Source organism: Rhinatrema bivittatum, chromosome 6, assembly GCF_901001135.1.
Source record: "Rhinatrema bivittatum chromosome 6, aRhiBiv1.1, whole genome shotgun sequence".
Lineage (NCBI taxonomy): Eukaryota > Metazoa > Chordata > Amphibia > Gymnophiona > Rhinatrematidae > Rhinatrema > Rhinatrema bivittatum.
Genome location: NC_042620.1, coordinates 249,290,728 through 249,314,936, shown reverse-complemented (window position 1 = coordinate 249,314,936; position 24,209 = coordinate 249,290,728). Strand labels below are relative to the sequence as shown.

Here is a 24,209-nt window from a genome sequence, read left to right as displayed (position 1 = left end):
ACTTCTATCCTGGTGTGATGCAGCACAACCCAGCCAGGGGTGAGAAAAGCCTGGGTGTAGTAAGAAAAAGCCAAGTTGTACCAGAGACAAACCGCAGAGGGCGATATGAAAGGCAGGGAGAACTACAACTCCCAGGTTTCTAGAGCCACCACCTGACCCTTGGGCTAAGCAGGAGCTGAAACAGGTGTCAGAATTGAGAGGTAACGATTCTGACACAGCTGAATCCATGGAATTAGAAGAGGAGGGCGTGCCAGCGTGGAGGCAGTGGCCAGATAAATCTAGCCCCTCAGAACAGGAGGAGGAGGAGATGGAGATAGGCTCTCTGATGCAGCAGTTCTCCAGCTTTTGGATGGACACAGAGTGAATAACCCTAATGGGGGATGGTAGAGAAAAGTTTGTTTAAAAGGATGTTTTGAGTTTATACTGGAGGACTAGTTAAACACTAGCTTTTTGGCATGGGAAGTCCCTAACCATTGCACAACAAGAGCGGAGAAGGGGAGTGTTGTGTTTTCCCACGAGTGGTAGTGGTAGTGGCTGGCTAGAGTGAACACAGTGCTGGAGGACATTGTTTTGGGAAGCTGTTCGCTGAGCATGAGAGGATAAAGGAACAGCACTGTGGAACTGCAATATAAACTGTTGTTCTTTCAAACTTTGTTTTGTACTGCTTGGGAGTGACGGGGCTAGGCCTTGTACTCTCATTGAGAGAAACCTCAAGCCCAGATAGGGGGCGGCGGGGCTGAGCCAAGTCCTGGGCAGCCTGGTGGACCTCAGGACAGCGTGGAGAAAGCGGTGTGACTCAAGTGGGAGGTGTCTTGGGACCGGGATGAGCAGCAGATTGGCGGAGCAGTGGTGAAGGGCCCTTACACCAGAGCATCCTTCAGAGCTGCTTCCTCTTTGCCCAGGATGGTGGTTCATTTGGTGACAGTGCACACCAAGGCATCAACCTTTGGGAATCACAACTGCTCCCTTGCCTTCAGCCCACCAAGGAACGCCCACATTTAAAACTCGCTTCCGGAGCGTTCCACTCAAGGTCAGTTAATCTTACACTGTTTCCAGGAGGGGAAAGAAACAGGAGACCTTGTACAAGGTAACCAAGATGGGATCTTTCTTTTGTACTCCTGTGGTGTCACCCCTGTTTATTCCAAGCGTTTTCAGGGTCTGAGTCAACAGACCTGGCAACTCATCCTTGTGAAAGAAGCGGAGTAGAGTCCTAGAGTCTCCCCTTTTCTACAGATGTGGAATCAGTCAGCACTAGAATCATCCGAGAGGTCATGTTCCTCATCCTCCTCTACCTCATCAGGGACAGCTATCTATGGCGCGTGCCCAACTTGAACACCAAGTGGGAAAACCTATGCCATGTCTCCTACTTACGGGGCTGCTTCACCTCCTCTGGAAACCCTTTCAGAAAGGCCTGTAACCCCTGGAAAAACTTCACCCAGGATGAGGATTAATCTATACTAGTTCCCATAGGAATGAACATGGCACTCTTTGAACCCTCCCCTGGGGATGTCCCTCCCATCAGGAACAAGGGGGAAGGGAAACTGTCTATTGTATCACCTCAAGTGCCCCCCTCCACCAAGTCCTCCATCAGTAGTGAGGATGACCCAATGATGGCAAAATTCATGGGAGGTAAATCACCTTGAGCCTCCAGACAGAAAAGTGAGAGCAGCGGCTGGATTGTCCTTATGTGGCAAGCTGCACAAATAGCAAGGTGCTTAGAATTTTTAGTCCTCGGTGCCATTATCTATCACCAAACAGGCCACTCTCCTTCCATGCGATCTCCTGCATGCGTATCAATGCACATCAATTATATGCTCAAACCTAGGCTGCAGGCTTGCGCACATACATGCACACGTATGTGTGTGCCTACTCTAAGCCACAGCCACACTGCATGTACTTGTGCATGGGAAAAAAATATCCGCTGCAGTCTAGCCACCCACCAAGCAGCTGACCGACAGGGCCTGCCACTTGGGCTAGGAGCGAATGCTGCTGTACCCGCTGATCTGTGCGCCTCCACTCTCCAAATACTCCCCGGTAGTTTGTGTGTATGGGGAGTTTAGTTCTGAGGGAGAGAAACAACCCAGTAAGGAAAAGGGAGACCTAAATACTCTCTCTATTTTATCTGAGTTCAGCCCTTCCCTGGCTGAAAGCACAATCGGGTCAGTGGCTACGGAGGGAGAGGGACAAGCCTTCACCACCGAGCTCTCCCTTGTCTTGTCCTCTGATGCTCTCTCTTGTTTTTTCTTTTTGAAGCCTAAGCCTGGCCAGACATTGAGGCTTAACCACTCAACTGAGGGAGGGACCAGCCTGGTGTCATCTCAGGAGCTCATCTTCTCTCTTTTTTTTCTTCTACTTATCTTCTTTCCTTTTTTTTTTTTTTTTTCCCCACATGGGCAATCCCCACTAGGGAGATGCATGTCTCCCATCTGCTGGAGACAGAGAATACTGGCAGGTTGATGTTGGGGCAGGGCTATATGTCTGTGATGCCAGCGAGTCAGTTATCTCCATCTGCTGGTAGGAGTGCATATCCCACCAGGGTGGACCGGCCTGCCTGAGTGCAGAGGAATCTTTATTTTCCTTACCCATGCTGAAGAAGGCCCTTACAAGATTAAGGATATGCTGATTACCTCTATGCCCTGATCAGATAGGGTTACTGGATCATCAGGTAACCTTAAAATTGCATAAAGTTCATCTGACCAGCGATTTAGACCTTTCGAGTTTCCAAAGAGCATTAGGGCCTTTCCCTGAATGTTACACTGCTCTGTGGGCTGCAAATCTGGCTGCTAATTGGAATGCTGATGTAGGCTCCGTGCTAGTTAAATCTACTCCATTGAAGACAATTAGGATTGGTCCAAGGTAGCCTTCCCTATGGCTCTTTGTGGCCTTGCAAGAGCACAAGGGGGCAGATTAGAAAGATACTAGTGCAAAGAAAAATCATTGGAGTCCAAAACTGAATGAAGGAACCACCACAGAGCCTAATCTAAAGCAGTTACATCAGATAAACATGGCTTTATAGACTAGCTAATTAAGGAGGCCCAGAATAGGCGGAAGGAGGTCTAATCAGCAGTTCAGTGCCTGTTAGCTAGGTCAATTAATTCCAGCCTTTCCGTTGCTTTCTGTAATGATTTCACTGTCCACTTTGGTCAGAAGATGACGTTGATAGTGCTACTTTTGAAAGATCTGAAAGATGTTATGTTTCTCAACAGAACCTAGAAGGTCAAGGTGGGAATATAAACTCCCCCAGGTATGTTACCCTTATCTCCGTCAGGATGGTAATTGCCAGTACCTGATGCAGGAACATGTTGTGCCATCCCCTGCTCAGAGTAGCTGGGAGATTGCATGCTGGTTTGGTCACGAAAAAACAGAGGATTGTTTTTCCAGGGTGTCAGAGGGACGACGTCTTGACATTTTGAAGAAACTGAAGCCTTTCTTTTCTGCCCTTGACATGTGTAACATTTTTATTAAAGGTTTCCAGGTAAGGTTGGGAAGGGTTCAACTTTTGATGAATGTTTTTCTGTCTGCTGGGGTTTTCCCTGATAGATCTAAGCAAACCTTTATAAGGCCTCCTCAGAAAAAAACCTCTCCTGTCAAAGACAACTCCAAACCTATTTCTAACTTTGCCTTACAGAGAAAGTAATTGAAAAGCTTATGGCTGCCCAGATGGTTGATTTTTCAGACAGTAGGTCCACATATGTATTGCTATTTTATTTATTTTTTTAATAAAAATATTTATAGTCCTCTAGATCCAATTAATATTCAAAGCAGCTCACAAAATCAAAACATCTAACATAATATATCAAACAGCAAAACATCACTGCTTACCTCTTTCATATCTTCATAGAACAGGTAGAGGATTTGATGTTTATCCTTCCCTGACCACCAGCCCTTCACATGGTCAGACCAGGATCCCCAGGCAACTAGAGGAAACAACATCTTCTTATCAACAGTATTACTATAATCCTACTGCAAATTTTCACTGGAGTCTCACTGAATAGTATCAGCTCAGTCTCCCTGCATATAATTACTGCATTTTAGCACCACAGTCTTACTGTAAATTATCTGCACAGATCCACTGTATTTTACTATATCATACTGAATTACTAATACTGTATATTCTATCTGTAAATTACTTTGATTCCATATATAAACATAGAAAAATGATTGCAGAAAAAGATCACATGCCTTCTCGCCTGCCCAGATCTACAATCCCTACCACTCCCTCAGAGATCCCCAATGTTATCCCATGCTTTCTTGAAATCAGATATTGTCCGTGTCGAATCATCTGCACAGAGGTTGTTCCATGCCTCCACCACCCCTTTCTTTTCTGTAAAGAAACATTTCCTTAGATTGTTCTGAATTTACACCTTTCACCTTCATCCCATGACCCCCCTCATTCCAGAGCTCCTTTCCCTTGAAAGAGGCTCACCTTCTATGCCTTGATATCAGGTGTTTAAATGTCTCTAACATATCTCCCCTTTCTTGCCTTTCCTCTAGAGAAGTGGTCCCCAACCCTGTCCTGGGGGCCCACCAGCCAGTCGGGTTTTCAGGATATCCACAATGAATATGTATGGCCCCCAGGACAGGGTTGGGGACCACTGCTCTAGAGTATACTTGTTTAGATCTTTTAACTTTGTCCCCGTATGCTTTATACTGAAGATCACTGATCATTTTGGTAGTTTACCTTCTGGAATGACTCTATCCACTTTCATATCCTTTTGAAAGTACAGTCTCCAGAACTGTACGCAGTAGTCCAAATGAGGCCTCACCAGGCATTTATGCAGGGGCAATATCATCTCTTTGCTGACCATAACCTCTCTTTCTGTTGACCATCACTACAGTCTAATTACATACTTATAGTCTCTTTGTATTATAACATAACCATGTGGCTTTTTATCATATTGTCTTATAAATATTACATTCAGTAGTCTCCCTTTATATTATCACCACAATCCTACTGCATGTTATCACCACAGTCTTGCTTCATGTTATTAACATAGCCCCTTTGGATGAAGCCATGACTTCTTGAAGATTTGGCTTATCCCATTGTGCAGGCCTTTCTTACCATTTCCTGCCATAAACTTCATGATGTACTGCTCCCAGGTCCCTGGGTCTGGCTGCTCTTTGTTCATAAGATCAAAATGGTAATAGGACACCAGGTTATCCTTACCATTACGGGCAATATAAATAGCCTGGAGAAGAAAGCTAAAAGTAAATAGTAGTTAAAAATAAACTTTGCAAGTTTGAATTACAGTAATTTAGTGTGGTTTGAGTATATCTTTGTATGCTGGGAAGGTGGGTTACAAGTTTGAATTAATCTTGTATGTTGTTTGTGTGTACATTTGTGTGCTGGGAAATAGTTTATAAATTTGAATTAATTCTATGTGCTTTCTTCTGGAAAGGTCTGAGAGCTGGTTCCTAGACAAGTACTCAGTGGTGTTTAATTTCCACCCACCCCAGTCACATTTTTTGATATATAGAATGTTAACCAGACTTAGAAGGAAGCATTTTTTCACAATAAAATCCAATTAGGAATTTACATTAATGTGTAATTAATCCTGATTTTAGTAACTGATCAATGACAAGCTAACATAAACACATCTAAATTTGATGACGTAAACCCATTTCTTAAATGACTTTAAATAACTAACAACTCAGTAACTTTAAGATGAAAACAGAAGTCAGCAGCAAGAAAGGAGCTATCAGTTTTTTTTGTACCATGGTGAGAGGTTGTTTGTGTGCACTTGATGCAAAGAGCTCCTAGCTCTCAGATAGCTAGAATGATATACGAGGCCTGGAAGAGATGAGGAAAACAGAGGTATATAGAGAAGACCTTCAGTGATAGAATAGAGTAGTCCCAACTCCAGTCTGGCAGTCTCTGTGCTACTTTGGAGGACCAAAGTCACCTGGAAGTAGACCATCTTGGTGTGGCAATAACTAATCTTGTAGATAGGATCTGCCTTCCAACTGATGCCTTATTCTCTTGCTCTGAGGATGTTTCTCCAGGCGCATGAGCCCATGAGGGAAGGGTTAGGATTGCCATTGCAGTTGATGATTCAGTCATTAAGAATGTAGATAGCTGGCTGGCTGGTGGGCATGAGGATCTCTTGGTAACTTGACAGCCTGGTGCAAAGTTAGCAGACCTTAAGCGTTACCTAGATAATATTTTAGAGAATGCTGGGGAGGAGCTGACTGTTGTGGTTAGGGATGTGCAGAGGGACGCCATACGTTGCATTCGGGATTCGTATTCGTCGGGGGGGGGGGGGGCAGATACGTTGCATTCGGCAAGGGGGGCCCCCGATACGTTCATGCGTTAATTCTTATTCATTTCCCGGCTAAAATTGAATTAACTACAATCCCCCACCCTCCTGACCCCCCCCAAGACTTACCAAAACTCCCTGGTGGTCCAGTGGGGGTCCGGGAGCCATCTCCTGCACTCACACCCTCGACTGCCGGTATTCAAAATGGCACCGATAGCCTTTGACCTTACTATTGTCACAGGGGCTACCAGTGCCATTGGTTGGCCCCTGTCACATTGTAGGAGCACAAGATGGCGCTGGCCATCCATTGCTCCTACCATGTGACAGGGGCCGACCAAGGGCACTGGTAGCCCCTGTGACATAGTAAGGGCAAAGGCTATCGGCGCCATTTTGAATACTGGCAGCCGACGGCCCGAGTGCAGGAGATTTTTTTACATGTTACTATTGGGAATTCTCAGAAAAGATGCACAGACATTTTCCCCCCACTTTTGGGGAAAAAAAGTGTGTCTTATGGAGCGAAAAATACAGTATATACCCCTGCACTGACATCAGCCCACCAGTATTCTCCGTCTTTAGCAGATGGTGGATGTGCATCTCCCTACTGGGGATTGTTTAAAAATAAATTCAGAAGGAGAAAGAAAAAAGAAATTAATTCGCCCTGCTCTCCTGTGGTGATACCTTATGGTCCCACCCTCGGTCGAATTTTCTGGAGGTGATATCTGCGGATCCCTCCCTCAGTAGAGTGCCTTGGTCCGGTAGCTGGTTTTCTGGCATGGACTTAGCTGTAGAGAGACAAACAGCTGAGAGGCTAGCAGGTGCAGGAAGCCAAGCGTGGCAGTGAAGGCCTTTGCCCTCTTAACCCCACAGCCAGAGACCGTCTCTGTACTTGGCTGGGGCAGGCTGAGCTCAGGAAAAGTGTAAATATATAAAAAGAAGAAAAAGAAGGGGAGATAATTTTAGGGATTCTATTCCCCTTCTGGTCTTCAAACTTAGTGCGCTGATCTGACGTCTGTTCCCTTCTCCGGAGGAGCTTAGGAAGTCTTGGCAGCTTAGCGTGTTGAGCTGCCTTTTTGGCTAGGCCCCGCTCTCAGGCTTCGCATAGATGCTCCGTGGTAGAATGCAATGTCATTCATGTGCTTTTCTACGCACAAGTCTGCCACTAAACAGTGTTTGATGTTGGTTTGACGGGTGTTGCTCTCAGGTGGGTTCCTACCTGGACCGTTGTTGTGTCCGTCGGTTCCCGACGCCCTCTCTCCGCCCTCCTTACCTCTTTGGCGCCTCCCTCTTTTGTCCACGGGAAGATTGGCTACCACGGCGTCCTTCTGCCGAGGTCCTCCGGTGTCCCCGGACCGGCTACACGTTGCAACCCGCCATGTTTCCTGGAGGCCAAGGAGCATGCGCGCGGCCCCGACAGAAGTATCGGCAATGGCGCAAACCTTGGGGTGTCCCCCTAAGATGACATCACCCGCGACGGATATTTAAGGTCTTGGAAAGTGCTAACAGATTGAGTTAGCAAGGATAAGGATTCGTTCTATCTACGCTACTCTGCCTCCTCGGACTAATCAGGGGTACCCGCTCCTCGGGGGCCTCGCTCTCTCTTACTTTGTAGATTGCAGTCTGGAACCGGTACTCGCTCCTCGAGGGCCCTTGTTCCCGGACTTCTTTGAATTCACTTCTGCCTGGAAGTCATCGCTGCCTATTACATCTGTGAGTTACCATCGCTCTCTCAGAGCTTTCCCTGGAACCAGGTACTCGCTCCTCAAGGGCCTATAAATTCCAGCTCCTGGGCTCCTATGAGACATTGTGTGAGTGTTACCATGTGGTTCGGTACAAGAACTCTGCATACCCTGCCTACTCACTATATTTCAGTTTCTCTACAGCTCAGCCTCCAGGGATCGCTGTTCCAGTATCTGGCATTCCATCTCTACTGCCACCTCTGGTGGTTCAGTATACTGTCTAATAAAAGAACTAGTGTGTGTCTGTCTCCATACTCTGAGCCTGACCGGTGGTCCCTCTCGGGAGTCGTGATCCCAGTGCCCATGTCACAAGTAAATACGGGCCAATATTCCATTTACTTCATTGTACCCAAGAAGGAGGGTTCCTTTTGCCCATACTGGTTATCGAGAGAGTCAACCATCATTTGCAAATGACTTGTTTCTGCATGGAAACCTTACACTCTGTGATAATGGCAGTACAGTCAGGGGAATTTCATATGTCTCTAGATTTGTCAATGACATATATGTATATTCCCATCAATGGTTTCTGCATTTCACTGCTTTGGGGGTGACATTATCAGTTTTGAGTGCTATCCTTCAGCTTAGCCACTGCTCCCAGAACCTTGTCCTAGTTCATGGAGGTGGTAGCGGCAGTGTTGAGAAAGGATGGCATTCTGGTCTACCCATACCTAGACAACTGGCTAATTCAGATTAAGAGCATGAAAGGGAGCCTTAAGGTCTTGCACAAGGTGATCACCTTGCTACAGGAAGTAGGTGGGTGGTGAACTTGGCCAAGAGCAATCTGCAGCCATACCAGACACTGGAGTTTCTCAGTGTTCATTTCGACATGAAGCAAGGCAGCGTGTTCTTACCGAAGAGCCACATTCAGAAACAAATGACACAGGTTTGGCTATTGACAGAAACAATACGCCTGATGGTATAGTGTTACCTACAGGTGCTCGGATTGATGGCAGCCACCCTAGAGGTGGTTACATGGGCAAGGGCATATATGCAACCTCTTCAGCGCACACTGCTTGCACATTGGAGTCCACTGTGTCAGGACTACTCTATACGGCTTCATTTTACCAGTGGAGATCAGCATCCAACTACAGTGGTGGTTTCAAGTGCATCATCTAAGGTAGGGCATTCCCCTTCGAACACCGGACTGGCTATTACTAACGAAGGATGCGAGCCTCCAGGGTTGGAGGGATCACTGTCAGGAGTTGACAGTGCAGGGGCGCTGGAGCAAAGAAGAATCTCTGTGGAGCATCAATCGGCTAGAAGCCCATGCCATTCATTTGGCATGCTTGTGATTCGTTGACCGCTTGCAGGGTAGAGTGGTTCGGATAATGTCAGACAATGCAACAACAGTGGCCTACATCAATCGCCAGGGAGGAACCAAGAGCCACAAGTGTCACAGGAAATAGCCCAACTCAAGGAATGAGTAGAAGTACATCTTTAGGAGATCTCAGCTTCACACACTGCAGGAAAAGATAATGTAAGAGCCAACTTTCTCAGCAGACAGAGTCTGGATCAGAGAGAATGGGAATTGTGAAACGAAACATTCCAGCTCATAATGGGCCACTGCAGCCTCCTGTTTCTAGTCTTGCTGGCAACAGTTGCAGGCAAGATCTGAAGTCTTTTGGCATCGATGCCCTCATGCAGGAGTGGCTGGAAGGCAAGCTTCTATATGTCTTTCCCCCGTGGCCCATGTTGGGCAGAGTGATTCAGAGGATCGAGAGATAAACGGGGATGGTGCTTCTGGTGGTGCCAGATTAGACCAGGAGGCCAAGATATGCAGATCTGTGGAGGCTCCTGGTGGACTCTCCTCTCCGATTACCAGTCCACAAGGATCTGCTGTGGCAGGGGCCTATTTTTCATGAACATTCGACTTGATTTTGTCTTACGGTATGGCCCTTGAGAGGGCTCGGTTGCTGAAGCTTGGATACTCCACTGCGGTGATTTCCATCTTGCTTCGAGCACAAAAATTATCTACTTCTTTAGCCTATGTTCAGGTTTGACAAGTGTTTGAGGCTTGGTGTGAGGAAGTAGGGGTTCATCCTTGTTCGGTTAAGGACCTGCTCATTTGGGATTTTTTGCAGAATGGGTTGATTAAGGGTTTGCCCTTTAATTCACTGAAGGTACAGGTGGCGGCTCTTGCCTGTTTCCGAGGTCAAGTGAATGGTGAATCCTTGTCGGCCCCTTCAGATGTGGCCTGGTTCTTAAAAGGAGTGAAGCATCTTCATCCTCCTTTGTAGCTGTTGGTACCCTTGTGGAGTCTTAATCTAGTTCTGGATTTTCTGGCAGGTCCCACCTTTTGACCATTGCGTAGCCGCTCCTTGAGGTTATTTACTTTGAAGATGATGTTTCTGATGCCAATATGTTCTGTGCATAGAGCTTCCGAACTGCAGGCCTTGTGTTGCTGGGAACCATTTCTATAAGTGACTCTGGGGGCGGTACATCTGTGAACTGTTATATTCTTTTTGCTGAAGGTGGTCTTGGATTTTCGCTTACATCAATCAATTTCCTTGCCGACACTGGACAAGGAGAAAGATATGGAAGAATATCGCCTGTTATTGGATGTCAAGCAGCATATCATGAGGTAATTGGAGGTTTCTAAACTTCTCAGGAAGAAAGACCGGCTATTTATACCCATGGTGGGAGTAAACAGGGTGAGCCGGTGTCGCAGGCTATGATAGCCTGCTGGATTAAGGAGGTTATCATGGCACTGGCTGTGTATATGGATGCTGAGCAGCTGTTGCCTAGTCAGGTTAGGGATCATTTCACTAGGGCTCAGGCAGGGTTATGGGCAGAGATCATTTTGTTGTCTCCTGTCAAGATTTGCAGAGCTGTGACATGGTCCTCCTTACATACCTTTTTCAGGCATTACTGCCTGGATGTGCAGGCCCGGGAGGATGCAGCCTTTGTGCGTTCGGTGGTGATCAGACCACGGGCCCCATTCCTGCCCCATTCAGGAGTAGCTTTGGTACATCCCACAGATGTGGATTAACCTGTCTGAATGCTAAGAAAGGAGAAGCTACTACTTACCTGATAATTTCCTTTTCTTTAATGAAGACAGGTTAATCCACCTTCCTGCCCTTGGCTGCCGGATGGTGGTGCTATTGTCCTCCTGTGTGGCTGTGTTTCCGGGGATTACTGGTAAGTGTCAGATCCAGTCCCTAGATTAGTGATATTACACTCATTGTCTGAGCTCATTGTTTTCCTGTTAACAGAGTGCTTGAATGGTTTTCTGTTAATAGTTATGTTCATGTATTATTTAGTTGTCCACAGTTGGCTTTTGCAGAGAATACTGGCAGACTGATGTCAGTGCAGGAGTATTTATACCATGACGTCAGCTTTGCTCAGTCTCCAGCTGCTGGTAAAGGTGCATAACCCACTGGTTAACCTGTCTTCATTAAAGAAAAGGAAATTATCAGGTAAGTACTAATTTCTCCTTTTTCTTTAAAATACAATAATCAACACCAATAGAGAAATGACCACTATCACAGTCCCTACAAGGGTCCCTTGCTTTACCACCTCCTGTGGCTTCTACAGGAGAACCATTCAAGAAGAAAGCTCTGTGGGCATGTATTAGTATTAAGATGATGACATCTATGCTAGATAGTATGCACCTTTGGAACATAAGAACATAAGAAAATGCCATACTGGGTCAGACCAAGGGTCCATCAAGCCCAGCATCCTGTTTCCAACAGTGGCCAATTCAGGCCATAAGAGCCTGGCAAGTACCCAAAAACTAAGTCCATTCCATGTAACCACTGCTAATGGCAGTGGCTATTCTCTAACATATTTCTCAATATTGTATTCTCAGATGTCTGTGGTTTCGTGTACTCGACCTCCATGCTGACATTTCTAACTGCTTTCTACCCCACATTCAGGGCTGGCGCATCCCAATAGGCGAACTAGGCAGTCGCCTAGGGCGCCAGGTATTACAGGGTGGCAAACAGTAGCCATATGGAGCCACGAGCGTAGCCCATCCCACTCACGGTCGAGAGGAGTAGAGACTCGGTGGGCCGCAAGCTGCACCCATCCTGCTCGTGGCCAAGAAAAGCAGAGACTCAGCGGGCTGCGAGCAGCACCTCTGTTTGTGTGTATGTGTGAATGACAGGGATTGTGTCATTTGTGTACAAGAGAGCAAGGATGTTAGTGAAAGAGAGGGAGGGAGCCTATATAAGGGTGTGTGTATGAATGAGTTGAGGAACCTAAGTGTGTGTAAGAGAGGGGGTTTGCCTGAATTAAATGAGGTCGGGTCTGGACCGGGGGGGGGGGGGGGGGGGGGGGGGGGAGGGGCCCAAGGCAGAAGGTTTGCCTAGGGCACCTAATACCCTTGCACTAGCCCTGCTCACATGCTCACATTTGTCTTAACAACAACCTTGGGATCTGTATATAAACTAGCACAACGGTTACCTACCTAAAATACAATTTAGTAATTGCACCAACTCTATAGAATCAAATATCATTCACAACTAACTCTACCTATCTTTTGAGCCACTATTTCATAATGTATCCATTATGCTCCAAATCACCAAATTCTTGTATATCACCAAACTTCTCTACAAATGCAACTCAGAAATTAGTTAAATATACAATCTCATACTACTTGGTGAGTTTTTAAAAGCCCTGCACGTGCCAAAACTGGGAGATTCGTGATTATCTCAGGCCCGCGCACGCCGAGCGGATTTTAAAAGCTGCATGAGTATGTGAATATCTCCCGCTACGCGCACAAATACATTTTGCCGAAAAGGGGGCAGGGAATAGGCGTTCCTGGATTTTTTTAACGAATCCAGCGCGTAAATACTTACGTGCATATCCTGCGCCGGGATCCCCTACCAGATAACTTTACTTCGGCTATGGATAGTGTGTAAGTAGTAAAATAAAAAAAGTCTAGGCTAGTCAGAGGGATTTTAAGGCTCGGGGCTAACAGAGTAAAAGGGAGGCTATTTAACTAGGGGGGGGGGGCGGGTTAAGACGTCCTATCCCTTACCTGGGCAAATTGGGAATGAACTGGGAAACTGGACAATTGCGTCGGCTCGCGTGCCTTATAAAATTCCCCCATGTACGCGCTGGAAGTGGCATTTGCGCGCCATGCGTATGTCCATTATAAAATTGTGTGCACATGTACGCACAGTCCGGTCTATTTTATACCATGCATGCATCTTCTATATGTGTATGTTATAAAATGGCCACATCCTTTTACGTGAGCCAGCATATGTGCGTACACGTGCTGGTTTTAAAATTCACCTTTGTATCTATGAACAACATGCCACTAGCAGACCCATTTGTTGACTAATATTTACCACTCCTTTACTCTTCAAAATGAAACCATCTTTACCATCCATCCGATCATCGGCTGTCCAAAGTTCAAAAAGACGCGGTGCATGCGCACTCTAATCATTCTCTTTGTCAATCAGGGAATTACATGGATGGTACTCACCACTTCATTTTCAAGACCAAATGTTTTTTCCCTGATCGGCCCTCCTCTAAATGACTGCCCTGATAATCTATATATCTTATCTAACTCCCACATGATGCTCTCAAACTCAAAAACTGGATCCTGGTTTTTCAGCCCAACCCACCCGCACAATACATTCTGTATGAGGAGCCAATTGCTTAATACTTAACCACCAAGCCTTCAAAACTCACGACTATATTCGTACTGTTCGCTAATATATACGCGCACCCCCTTTTGTTGTTTTTAAAACTCATTCACAAGATTTACTCCCTCTTGTCCAAATTTAGTAAAGAAAAGATATCTACTGTTTCCAATTTTACCCTGTTTTGAACTGTGCTGCCCGCGGGTCTCCCCCACGAACAGGCTCACTCACCGTTGCTGCTGCTGTTTCCCCAACGTGGCATGGATGCCGCCATTGGGCCTCTCCAATGCGGCTGGAGCCGCGGTCTCGCCTGACTCCCACGGCCTGGAGGCCGCCCGGATTCGTCCTCTTCACCATGGCCGGAGCCGCGGACTTTCCTGCTCTCTTGCGCAGCCAGGACCGCCACCAATGCCAGCGTCTTCTTCGCGGCGCTAGGCCGCAAGCCCCGGTCCCATCCGGCGGCTGGAGCCACCCCTGGGGCTCCCTGCAGTGGCTGGAGCTGCTGCGGACGTCAGGGCCTGCTCCTCAGGCCCAGCCTGCGTCTACACTGTGCAGGCCACTGTCCACGGTCCTGCACAGCCTTGCTTCTGCTGCTTTTTAGGTGCCGGCGCGCGCCTCTTCACTGGATTTAAAGGGCCAGGCACAGGAAGTGTGTTGGCCCCACCTAGGGAGTGGACTTCCTGCTTTAGCCCTATAAAGGGCTGCTCCGTCAGTCTGTTGGTGGCCTTGCATCTGAGTGACATCCCTCTGGAGGCTCCTGCCTGCCAGAGCCTTGTAAGGTCTTCTGTTCTTCGTGGAGCTCCTCGTCTCATCTGCCTTCGTACCATGTCTTCGTGTCTTGATGTCTTGCCTGAGGTCCCTGACCATGTCCTGATGTTCCGTCATGATCTTCCACCTCCTGATGTGCCTGCCTTCCAGGATGTTCTTCCCTGCGTCTTCGTCTGGTGCTCCTGAGTCTTTTGTTCCTGTAGAGCTGTGGTTCTCGGATGATGTCGTGCCCAAGAATGGAGCGGCCTGCAGGTGGGATTGGTCCCTGTGCTCCTGAGCCTCTGTTCCCAGCTCCGTCATTGGAGTTCCTCCTTGCCTGGATCTTCCCCGCTCTCCTCATGGTCCGTGACCAGCCTCTTAGGGCTGTGTAGGGCGCGTAGTGGGACAGGGTGGTCCGCGACTCAGTCCCGCGGGTGGGTTGAGTAGGGCGCCCTGAGAGACAGTGCAAGTGTCCTTCCTCCCAATTGTTGTCAAGTTTAAGTCTCGTCTGTGATACCGTTGCATCAACCCAAGTGTCTTCGTCCGTGATGCCGCTGCATCAACCCAAGTGTCTTTGTCCGTGATGCCGCCGCATCCATCATAGTCCTGTCTACATGTCAAGGCCTCCGTCTGCCCTCAACCTCAGGCCAGGCCTGCTGCTCCATGCTGTTCCAAGCAGCAGGTCCGAAAGGGCTCGGAATGGTCGGAGGACCATTCAACTTCCAACATCATCCTGTTGTTGGCCGTGGGAGCTTGCAGGCCTGGCAGAGGGTCAGCCCGTCAGCCATGCTGAACCACGTCAACCCACGGGTTGGTCCTGGACGCATCTGGGGCTGGGCTGAGGCCTAAGGGCACACTAAAACACCAGAACTCAACAGAATGCAAGGCCTTTTGAGGCCCCGTCTCAACATACCCCATAGGGTACAAGGTATTCCTATAAAAAATATTACCTCTGTTTGCACTGTGTTAATAATTGGTCACCCGATAATGTCGGGCATTGGCTCTCTGTCTGAAGCTTCATTAAAATACATCGATTGTAAGAAACTATCTTCAGTCATAAATATTTTATCATATATTAGGGATTCAGCACACTTTATAACTTTGTTGCAGGGTCCCAACAGGGGGCCTCAGACAGACCCAGGCTTGTTTCTGCAACCCAACCTGGAGGCCGGGTCCTGATGAATGGGCCACAGCCTAGGCTGGAGCTCAGACCCAGGTCCGCCGTAATGACCAAGCACAAAGGCCAGGTCCCGACACTGTGGATGTTTTAACACAAGAGAAGTGTTGTGTCCGTCGTGTCTGGACGCCCTCACTCTGCCCTCCTCACCTCTTTGGCGACTCCCTCTTCGCCCGCGGGAAGTTTGGCTGCTGTGGCGTCCTTCTGCCGAAGTCCTCCGGTGTCCCCGGACCGGCTAGACGCTGCAACCCACCATGTTTCCTGGAGGCCTAGGGGCACGCGTGCGGTGCAGCCCCGACTGAAGTACCGGCGTTGGCGCGAACCTCAGGGGCATCCCCCTGAGATGACGTCATCCGCTACGATATATAAGGTCTTAGAATTTGCTAACAGATCGAGTTAGCAAGGGTAAGGGTTACTCTACCTGAGCTACTCTGCCTCCTCGGACTTACCAGGGGTACCCGCTCCTCGGGGGCCTCGCTCTCTCCTTTGTTTTTCAGGTTACAGTCTGGAACCGGTACTCGCTCCTCGAGGGCCCTCGTTCCCAGACTTGCTCCGTATTCTCTTCTGCCTGGAAGTCATCACTGCCAACTACATCAGTGAGTTACCATCGCTCTCTCAGAGCTTTCCCTGGAACCAGGTACTCGCTCCTCGAGGGCCTATTCATTCCAACTCCTGGGCTTCTATGAGACCATTGTGTGAGTGTTCTATCAAGGTTCCTTACCTGAACTCTATATACCCTGCCTACTCACTATCTTCAGTTTCTCAACAGCTCAGCCATCCAGGGATCGCTGTTCCAGTACCTGAGGGACTACTGCCCAGCTGGGCACTTCAGCTCACCATATAAGGAACCACCTCTGGTGGTTCCTTATATGGTTTAATAAAAGATCTAGTGTGTGCCTGTCTCCAAACTCTGAGCCTGACCGGTGGTCCCTCTCGGGATCTTCCCCCGGGGGCATGGTCATCTGCCACCGGTCCAAGGGTCCACCCACTACTCCCTAACCGATTGCCAACTTTAGCATACCAGATGCTAACTCGCCAACAGATTCGCTAACAGATTGCAAACTCCCTAACAGGAAGTTCCAAAGAAAATTTAACATGGCATATATCACGGTCTTCGCTAAACTGGGGAAAGACCAAGAACTACCAGCAACATACAGGTCAGTCTCTTTGTTGAACTGTCAAAAGGTCTTCGCCAAAATTCTAGCAGATAGATTGAGCCTAGTATTCCCCTCAATCATCTCTAGTAACCAAATGGGTTTTGTAAAAGGTAGGCTAGCTAGTACCCATGTAGTTAAAGAAACTACAGCTATGACCTTATGAAAGATGCAAAACACATAGGGGCAGATTTTCAGAGCCCTGCTCGCGTAAATCCGCCCAAAACCGGGCGGATTTACGCGAGCAGGGCCCTGCGCGCCGGTGAGCCTATTTTACATAGGCTCACCGGCGCGCGCAGAACCCCGGGACTCGCGTAAGTCCCGGGGTTTTCGGAGTGGGCGTGTCGGGAGGCGTGTCGGGGGGCGGGGCCGGAGCGCGCGGCGTTGCGGGGGCGTGTCGGCAGCGTTTTGGGGGCGGGTACGGGGGTGTGGCTACGGCCCGGGGGCGTGGCCGCGCCCTCCGTACCCACCCCCAGGTCGCGGCCCGGCGCGCAGGAGGCCCGCTGGCGCGCGGGGATTTACGCCTCCCTCTGGGAGGCGTAAATCCCCCGACAAAGGTAGGATGGGGGTTTAGACAGGGCCGGGCGGGTGGGTTAGGTAGGGGAAGGGAGGGGAAGGTGAGGGGAGGGCAAAGGAAAGTTCCCTCCTAGGCCGCTCCGATTTCGGAGCGGCCTAGGAGGGAACGGGGGTAGGCTGCGCGGCTTGGCGCGCGCAGGCTATACGAAATCGATAGCCTTGCGCGCGCCGATCCAGGATTTTAGCCGATACGCGCGACTACGCGCGTATCTACTAAAATCCAGCGTACTTTTGTTTGCGCCTGGAGCGCAAACAAAAGTAGGCTGTTCGCGCTCGTCTGAAAATCTACCCCATAAGCTATGGCTATTGGATTTGACTCTGAAAATGCCTTTGATCAGGTCTTGTGGCAATATATGTTTTCAGTCCTTCAAAGGTTTTGGTTCCAAGGAGATATTATTAAGAGTATTTCACTTCTTCATAAAGACCCAGTGTACTTCAGGGCTGTCCCCTCTCACCCTTATTTTGTTTTGTTATTAACATTTTGATTGTAGGAAAAATGCATACAAACAGTTATACATGGTATTCAAATGAAAGAACCCAATCTGGCAAAACATAACCAAGTATTGTGAGCCAAGAAGACAATTGCATACAGCATTATTCCACTAGTCTATTTTTATCCCATATTACCCCCCCCCCCCCCATCTACTCATCCCCCCTGTGCTCAAGGGAGCCATGTTGGTCATAATACACTAGATAAGGAGCAGAGTCTATTATAGTGTAACATCTTACCAAACACTGTATCAAAGTAAAACTATGCATATGATAATACTACATTAGGGATTCTCTCTATAATTCAGCAGCAGCAATTATCCAATCCAGAGGTGACCAAATTTTATAAAATTTAGATAGCTTGTCCCTGCGGATAGCTGTCAATTTTTCCATATATGCAACTCTTTGCATCCTGGTTAATAACTGGCTTCTAGTAGGGATCTTGTCACTTTTCCAATTTGCCGCTACCACTAGCTGTAGCTATAAGATAAGAAAACAAATGTTTTGGATCTTGGTTTAGTTTTGGGTGTGATAGCCCCAACAGCCATGAATCTATTCATAGAGAAACCTGGGTGTCTAACACCTCACCTATCAGATGCTGAGAATCCTCCCAAAAAGGCCTAATTTTGGGGCAGTCCCACCACATATGTAGGAATTTTCCTTCCAGGGTACAGTGTTGTCAGCAAGTGGGTTTCTTTAAAGGGGACCTTTGAGCCACTCTTATCGCTGTAAGATACCATCTAAAAAGTACTTTATAGTTTTTTTCTGACATAGAAGCTGATAAAAAGGACTTGCTCAAATGCCCAAAACATTCCTCCCATTTTTCTTTCTCCCGTTGTACACCCATATCTTCCTCCCATGCTGCCATATGTTTAGCCTTGAAGGGAATCTGATATATTTTTGTAATCAATTTCTTCATCTTCTCAGCCTCTACACAGTAGCCTTCAAATAATGATCGTCCCCTTTTCAAATCTTTCTGGACTTCTTCTGTTGACATAAAATGTCTAAGCTGAGCATATGCTAAAAAAAAATCATTAATTTCCAACCCATAAGTCCTCTGTAATTCTGAGAAGGAGACTATTTTTTCATGAGCCCAAACTTGCCCCAAACACATCAGGCTCTTCTCTTCCCATATACGAATATTCAGGTGTTCTGCCCCTGCTGGAAATTTCATCACATGGCGAATAGGGGTTAGACCTGATTATAAAATCGGTCCCACCAAAAATCCTTTCCAAATATATGATAAATGTATAAGACAAGGTGACACTTGTCCCAATCCACTACAGATGGTGTTTTCAACTAAAACAATGAATGAATGGGAATCGAATTTAAATGGTACTATTCAATTTGAACCCCTCTCACCCTTATTATAAATTCTATCTATAGACCCTTTGCTAAGAAAAATTGAAGGAAAAGCCAAAACTTTAAAATAGCAATCTTTGCATTTGATGTCCTCGTTTTTCTCACTAACTCAACCACTTCTTTACCCAAAGTGTTAGTACACCAGCTATTACTTGGGAAATTCGCAGGATTGAAAATTAATCAAGATAAGTCGGAGACTCTGGTGGTGTATGGTAACTTGAAAGAACAGTGGGGGAGCAATTTCCCATTGTGATGGGTGGAGGAAGAAATGAAATATTTAGGCATTAAAATCTATGTAAATATCAACTCGATATACAAGGCAAATGTGTTACCTTTACTGAGGAGAATGGGTAGATATTTGAAACTTTGGAGTTCCTTACCCCTATTGCTAATTGGTAAAATACAGTTATTGAACATAAGAAATTGCCATGCTGGGTCAGACCAAGGGTCCATCAAGCCCAGCATCCTGTTTCCAAATGATGTTTGAAAATGATGGAGGTCCCCAAATGGCTCTACTTGATGCAAAAGTTGCCTATTTGGTTATCTCAGAATGATCTTAAAGAGATAAACAGATGTTTTAGGACTTTTTTTCTGGAATGGGAAAAATGTGAGGCTGCCTTTAAATATTCTGATGAAGTCTACAACCCATTTAGTACTAAACTGCCTGAACTTACATTATAATCTAGGATGCATGCTGAGACACATTACAGATTGGCTTATGGGGACTTCCCATTTCTCTCCTCATGAACACTTACAGAGCTGGTTGGGATCCAGGATGCTCAAATAGAAGACAGAGAGGTTCTGCAGGACCTTAAGTCTCATTTAGTGGTGTCTTCATGTAGGAAAGAGGAAAATTGGTTCTCACCTGCTAATTTTCGTTCCTGTAGTACCTCGGATCAGTCCAGACAATGGTTTGAGCCTTCTGTCCAGCAGAGGGAGACAGAGAAAAACTGATAAGGTATCCTATATCATGACAGTGCTTACCCTGCGTCCCTTCAGTATAATTGATATCAAAGCAGCCAAAATAGCATAGAGAACCAGGATAAGATCAAGCAAGTAAACTAACTATCAAAATGAAACAAGAAATTCAAACATGTATGAAAAATAGAGATGTGAATCGTGTCCTCGATCGTCTTAACGATCAATTTCGGCTGGGAGGGGGAGGGAATCGTATTGTTGCCGTTTGGGTGTGTAAACTATCGTGAAAAATCATTAAAATTGTGAGCCGGCACACTAAACCCCCCTAAAACCCACCCCGACCCTTTAAATTAAATCCCCCACCCTCCCGAACCCCCCCCCAAATGCTTTAAATTACCTGGGGATCCGGCGGTGGTCCAGAACGGCGGCGGTCCGGAACGGCCCCCTCAATAGAATTGTGTTGTCTTCAGCCGGCGCCATTTTTCAAAATGGCCGCCGCAAAATGGTGGCGGCCATAGACAAAAACGATTCGACGGAGGAGGTCGTTCCGGACCCCCGCTGGACTTTTGGCAAATCTTGTGGGGGTCAGGAGGCCCCCCCAAGCTGGCCAAAAGTTTCCTGGGAGTCCAGCGGGGTTCCGGGAGCGATTTCTTGCCGCGAATCGTTTTTGTACGGAAAATGGCGCCGGCAGGAGATCGAGTGCAGGAGGTCGTTCAGCGGGGGTCCGGAACCCCCGCTGAACGACCTCCTGCACTCGATCTCCTGCCGGCGCCATTTTCCGTACAAAAACGATTCGCGGCAAGAAATCGCTCCCGGAACCCCGCTGGACTCCCAGGAAACTTTTGGCCAGCTTGGGGGGGCCTCCTGACCCCCACAAGACTTGCCAAAAGTCCAGCGGGGGTCCAGAACGACCTCCTCCGTCGAATCGTTTTTGTCTATGGCCGCCGCCATTTTGAAAAATGGCGCCGGCTGAAGACAACATGATTCTATTGAGGGGGCCGTTCCGGACCGCCGCCGTTCTGGACCACCGTTGGATCCCCAGGTAATTTAAAGCATTGGGGGGGGGGGTTCAGGAGGGTGGGGGATTTAATTTAAAGGGTCGGGGGTGGGTTTTAGGGGGTTTTAGTGTGCCGGTTTTCCTGCCCTCCCCCTTCCCCCGATTTACGATTTTTTAACGATAAATCGGGGGAATTGGTATTGTATCGTGGCCCTAACGATTTTTTGACGATTTAAAATATATCGGACGATATTTTAAATCGTCAAAAAACGATTCACATCCCTAATGAAAAATGCTCTTACACAGCTATCAATATATAGTTAGCAGATACCTCCAGTGCCTTACAATTCAGATGAACTTCCAGTGTCTTAAAGCTCAAATAGGAAGTAGAGAATCCCAAAAAGAACCTGTGAAAGAAAAACACCGAGCGGATATAGCAATGTAGATGTATTCAGGGCAGGAGTCTAGACTGATCCGAGGTACTACAGGAACGAAAATTAGCAGGTAAGAACCAATTTTCCTTTCCCTGTACGTAGCTAGATCAATCCAGACAGTGGGATGTAACAAAGCTTCCTTAAACAGGGTGGGACCGAGACAGTCCCGCTTGAAGTACCTGTCTGCTGAAAGAGCCAAAGATTGGTGCCTGAACATCAAGGCGATGATGACGTGCAAAGGTATGTAGGGATTTCCAAGTAGCTGCTCTGCAGATTTCTTGCGGCGAGATTGACCGTAAGATTGAATGTAAAGAGTGAGCATTTAAGCCCTCCGGAACCGACTGGCCCCAACAAATATACGCCGACGCAATCGCCTCTTTTAGCCAGCGAGCGATAATAGTTTTAGAAGCCTTATTCCCCTTACTCGGCCCGCTCCATAAGACAAAGAGATGATCAAAGACTCGAAAATCATTCGTCACCTGCAAATATTGCAGTAGGACCCTCTTCACATCAAGGTGCCGTAGATCCGCGCCAGGTGTGTTTGCAATGTCCTCTTGAGAAAAAGCAAAGAGCTCCACTGACTGATTTACATGAAAGGAGGACGCTTGACAGGGAGGATGGGACTGTTTGGAGGGAAACACCTGAATCAGAAAAGCGAAGGAAAGGCTCCCTACAAGACATGGCTTGGAGCTCGGACACTCTCCTGGCTGAGGAAATAGAGACCAGAAAGACAGTCTTAAGGGTCAGATCCTTAAGTATGACTCACCGAAGGGGTTCAAAGGGCATCTCACAAAGAACACGGAGAACCAAGTTAAGGCTCCACAACGGACAAGTAGCCCGGGCAGGCGGGTTCAAGTACTTAGCCCCCCTGAGGAACCAAATGACATCCGGATGGGTCACCAATGTGTAACCATGGCATCGACCCACCCAAGGAGGGAATTGAGCGCCAAAACCTGTACCCACAAGGAATTGAAAGACAAACCTTTGGAGAGACCATTCTGCAGGAAGGAGAGAACCTGGGACACAGAAGCCTTACGCGCCGGAACTCCGTGGACTTAGCGCACATAGTCTCAAACACTCTTCATACCCGAATATAAGCCAGAGAGGTAGAAGTCTTACGGGCCCGCAACAGAGTGGAGATAACCTCCTCCTTATAACCCTTCTTCCTTAGTCACCGCTGCTCAAAAGCCAGGCCGCTAGACAAAAGCGATCTGCCTGATCTCCAAGGTGGAGAGGACCATCCATAGCGAAGTTCACCAGATCTGCGAACCACAGTCTCAGAGGCCACTCCAGCGCCACGAGGATGACCAGCCCCCTGTGGAGTTCTATTCTTCTGAGTACTTTTCCCACCAGAGGCCAAGCTGGGAACATGTAAAGGAGGACATCATGAGGCCAGGGTAGGACCAGTGCATCCACTCCTGAGCAGTACTCCCTTCTGTGGCTGAAGAATCTGGGGGCCTTTGCATTGCTCAGAGTAGTCATCAGGTCTAAGTGAGGGACCCCCCACTTGTGCACGTTCAAATCCATCGCCTCTCTGGACTTTCCGGGGTCTAGATGCTGACGACTCAGGAAGTCGGCTTGAGTGTTCTCCTTCCCCGCAATTTGGGAGGCTGCTAGCCGTTCCAGATGGCGCTCTGCTTAGGCCAGCAGCTTGCTGGCTTCCAGGGCAACCGGATGACTCCTGGTGCCCCCCTGGTGATTGATGTAAGCTACCGTGGTGGAACTGTCTGAGAGGACTCGCACAGCTTTGCGATGGATCAAGGGCAGAAAAGTCTTGAGAGCCAGATGGACCGCTCGGGTCTCCAGACGATTGATGTGCCACTGAGACTGGATTGGGGTCCATCGCCCCTGGGTAGACTGATTCTGACACACTGCTCTCCAGCCGGAGAGTCTGGCATCCATTGTCACAATAATCTACTGAGGTGTCTGCAAGGGCATCCCCTTCAACAGGTGGGCGAGAGAGAGCCACCACTGCATTCTGTCGATGGTATCATCGGAAAGTGGTAAGGGTGTCTGAAACTCCTCCGAGACCAGCATCCAGTGGGATAGCAAAGCTTTCTGCAAAGGACGCATATGCACAAAGGCCCAGAGAACCAAATCTATAGTTGAAGCCATAGTGCCCAGAACCTGGAGATAATCCCAGGCCGTGGGGACCGTGAGAGATAATAGATGTTGGGCTTGACCCATGAGCTTGAATGCACGGGCCTCGGGTAACAGAACTTTGCCCACACGAGTGTCAAAGCGTGCTCCTAAGAATTCGAGGACCTGAGAGGGCTTGAGGTTGCTCTTTGAGAAATTGACTATCCACCCGAGGGAGGTGAGAACCGACAAGACCCGGTTGACTGCTATCATGCACAGGTCCTCCGACTTTGCCCGAATGAGCCAGTCATCCAGGTACGGGTGGACTAGGACTCCCTCCCACCGGAGGAAGGCCGCCACTACCACCATGATCTTGGTAACTGTACGTGACACGGTGGTGAGACCGAATGGGAGTGCTCAAAACTGAAAATGTCATCCCAGGATGTTGAGACAAAGAAATCTCTGGTGTTCCTGGTGGACCGGGATGTGAAGGTAGGCCTCCATCAGATCGAGAGAGGCAAGGAACTCCCCTGAACGAACCATCGCTATGACCGCCCTCAGGGTCTCCATCCAAAAATGGGGAACCTTGAGGGCCTTGTTGACTCTCTTGAGGTCCAGGATCAGTTGAAAGGAGCCATCCTTTTTGGGGACGACGAAGTAGATGGAATATTGGCCGGATCCCTGTTCCTGGA

The 24,209-nt window shown here is 48.0% G+C and overlaps 1 protein-coding gene across 4 annotated transcripts in view; it reads right to left on the bottom strand.

Moving 5' to 3' along the window:
- The window catches only part of LOC115094075 (sulfotransferase 1C4-like), a 113,351-nt gene that overhangs the window by 18,443 nt on the left and 70,699 nt on the right, over positions 1–24,209 (bottom strand). For all 4 annotated transcript variants that reach the window (XM_029606762.1, XM_029606764.1, XM_029606761.1 and 1 more), the window contains exons 5-6: positions 5,063–5,189; positions 3,823–3,917 (exon numbers count right to left, since the gene is read on the bottom strand). In XM_029606762.1, coding sequence (XP_029462622.1) covers positions 3,823–3,917; positions 5,063–5,189 — 222 coding nt within the window. The remainder of the gene's footprint in view (positions 1–3,822; positions 3,918–5,062; positions 5,190–24,209) is intronic.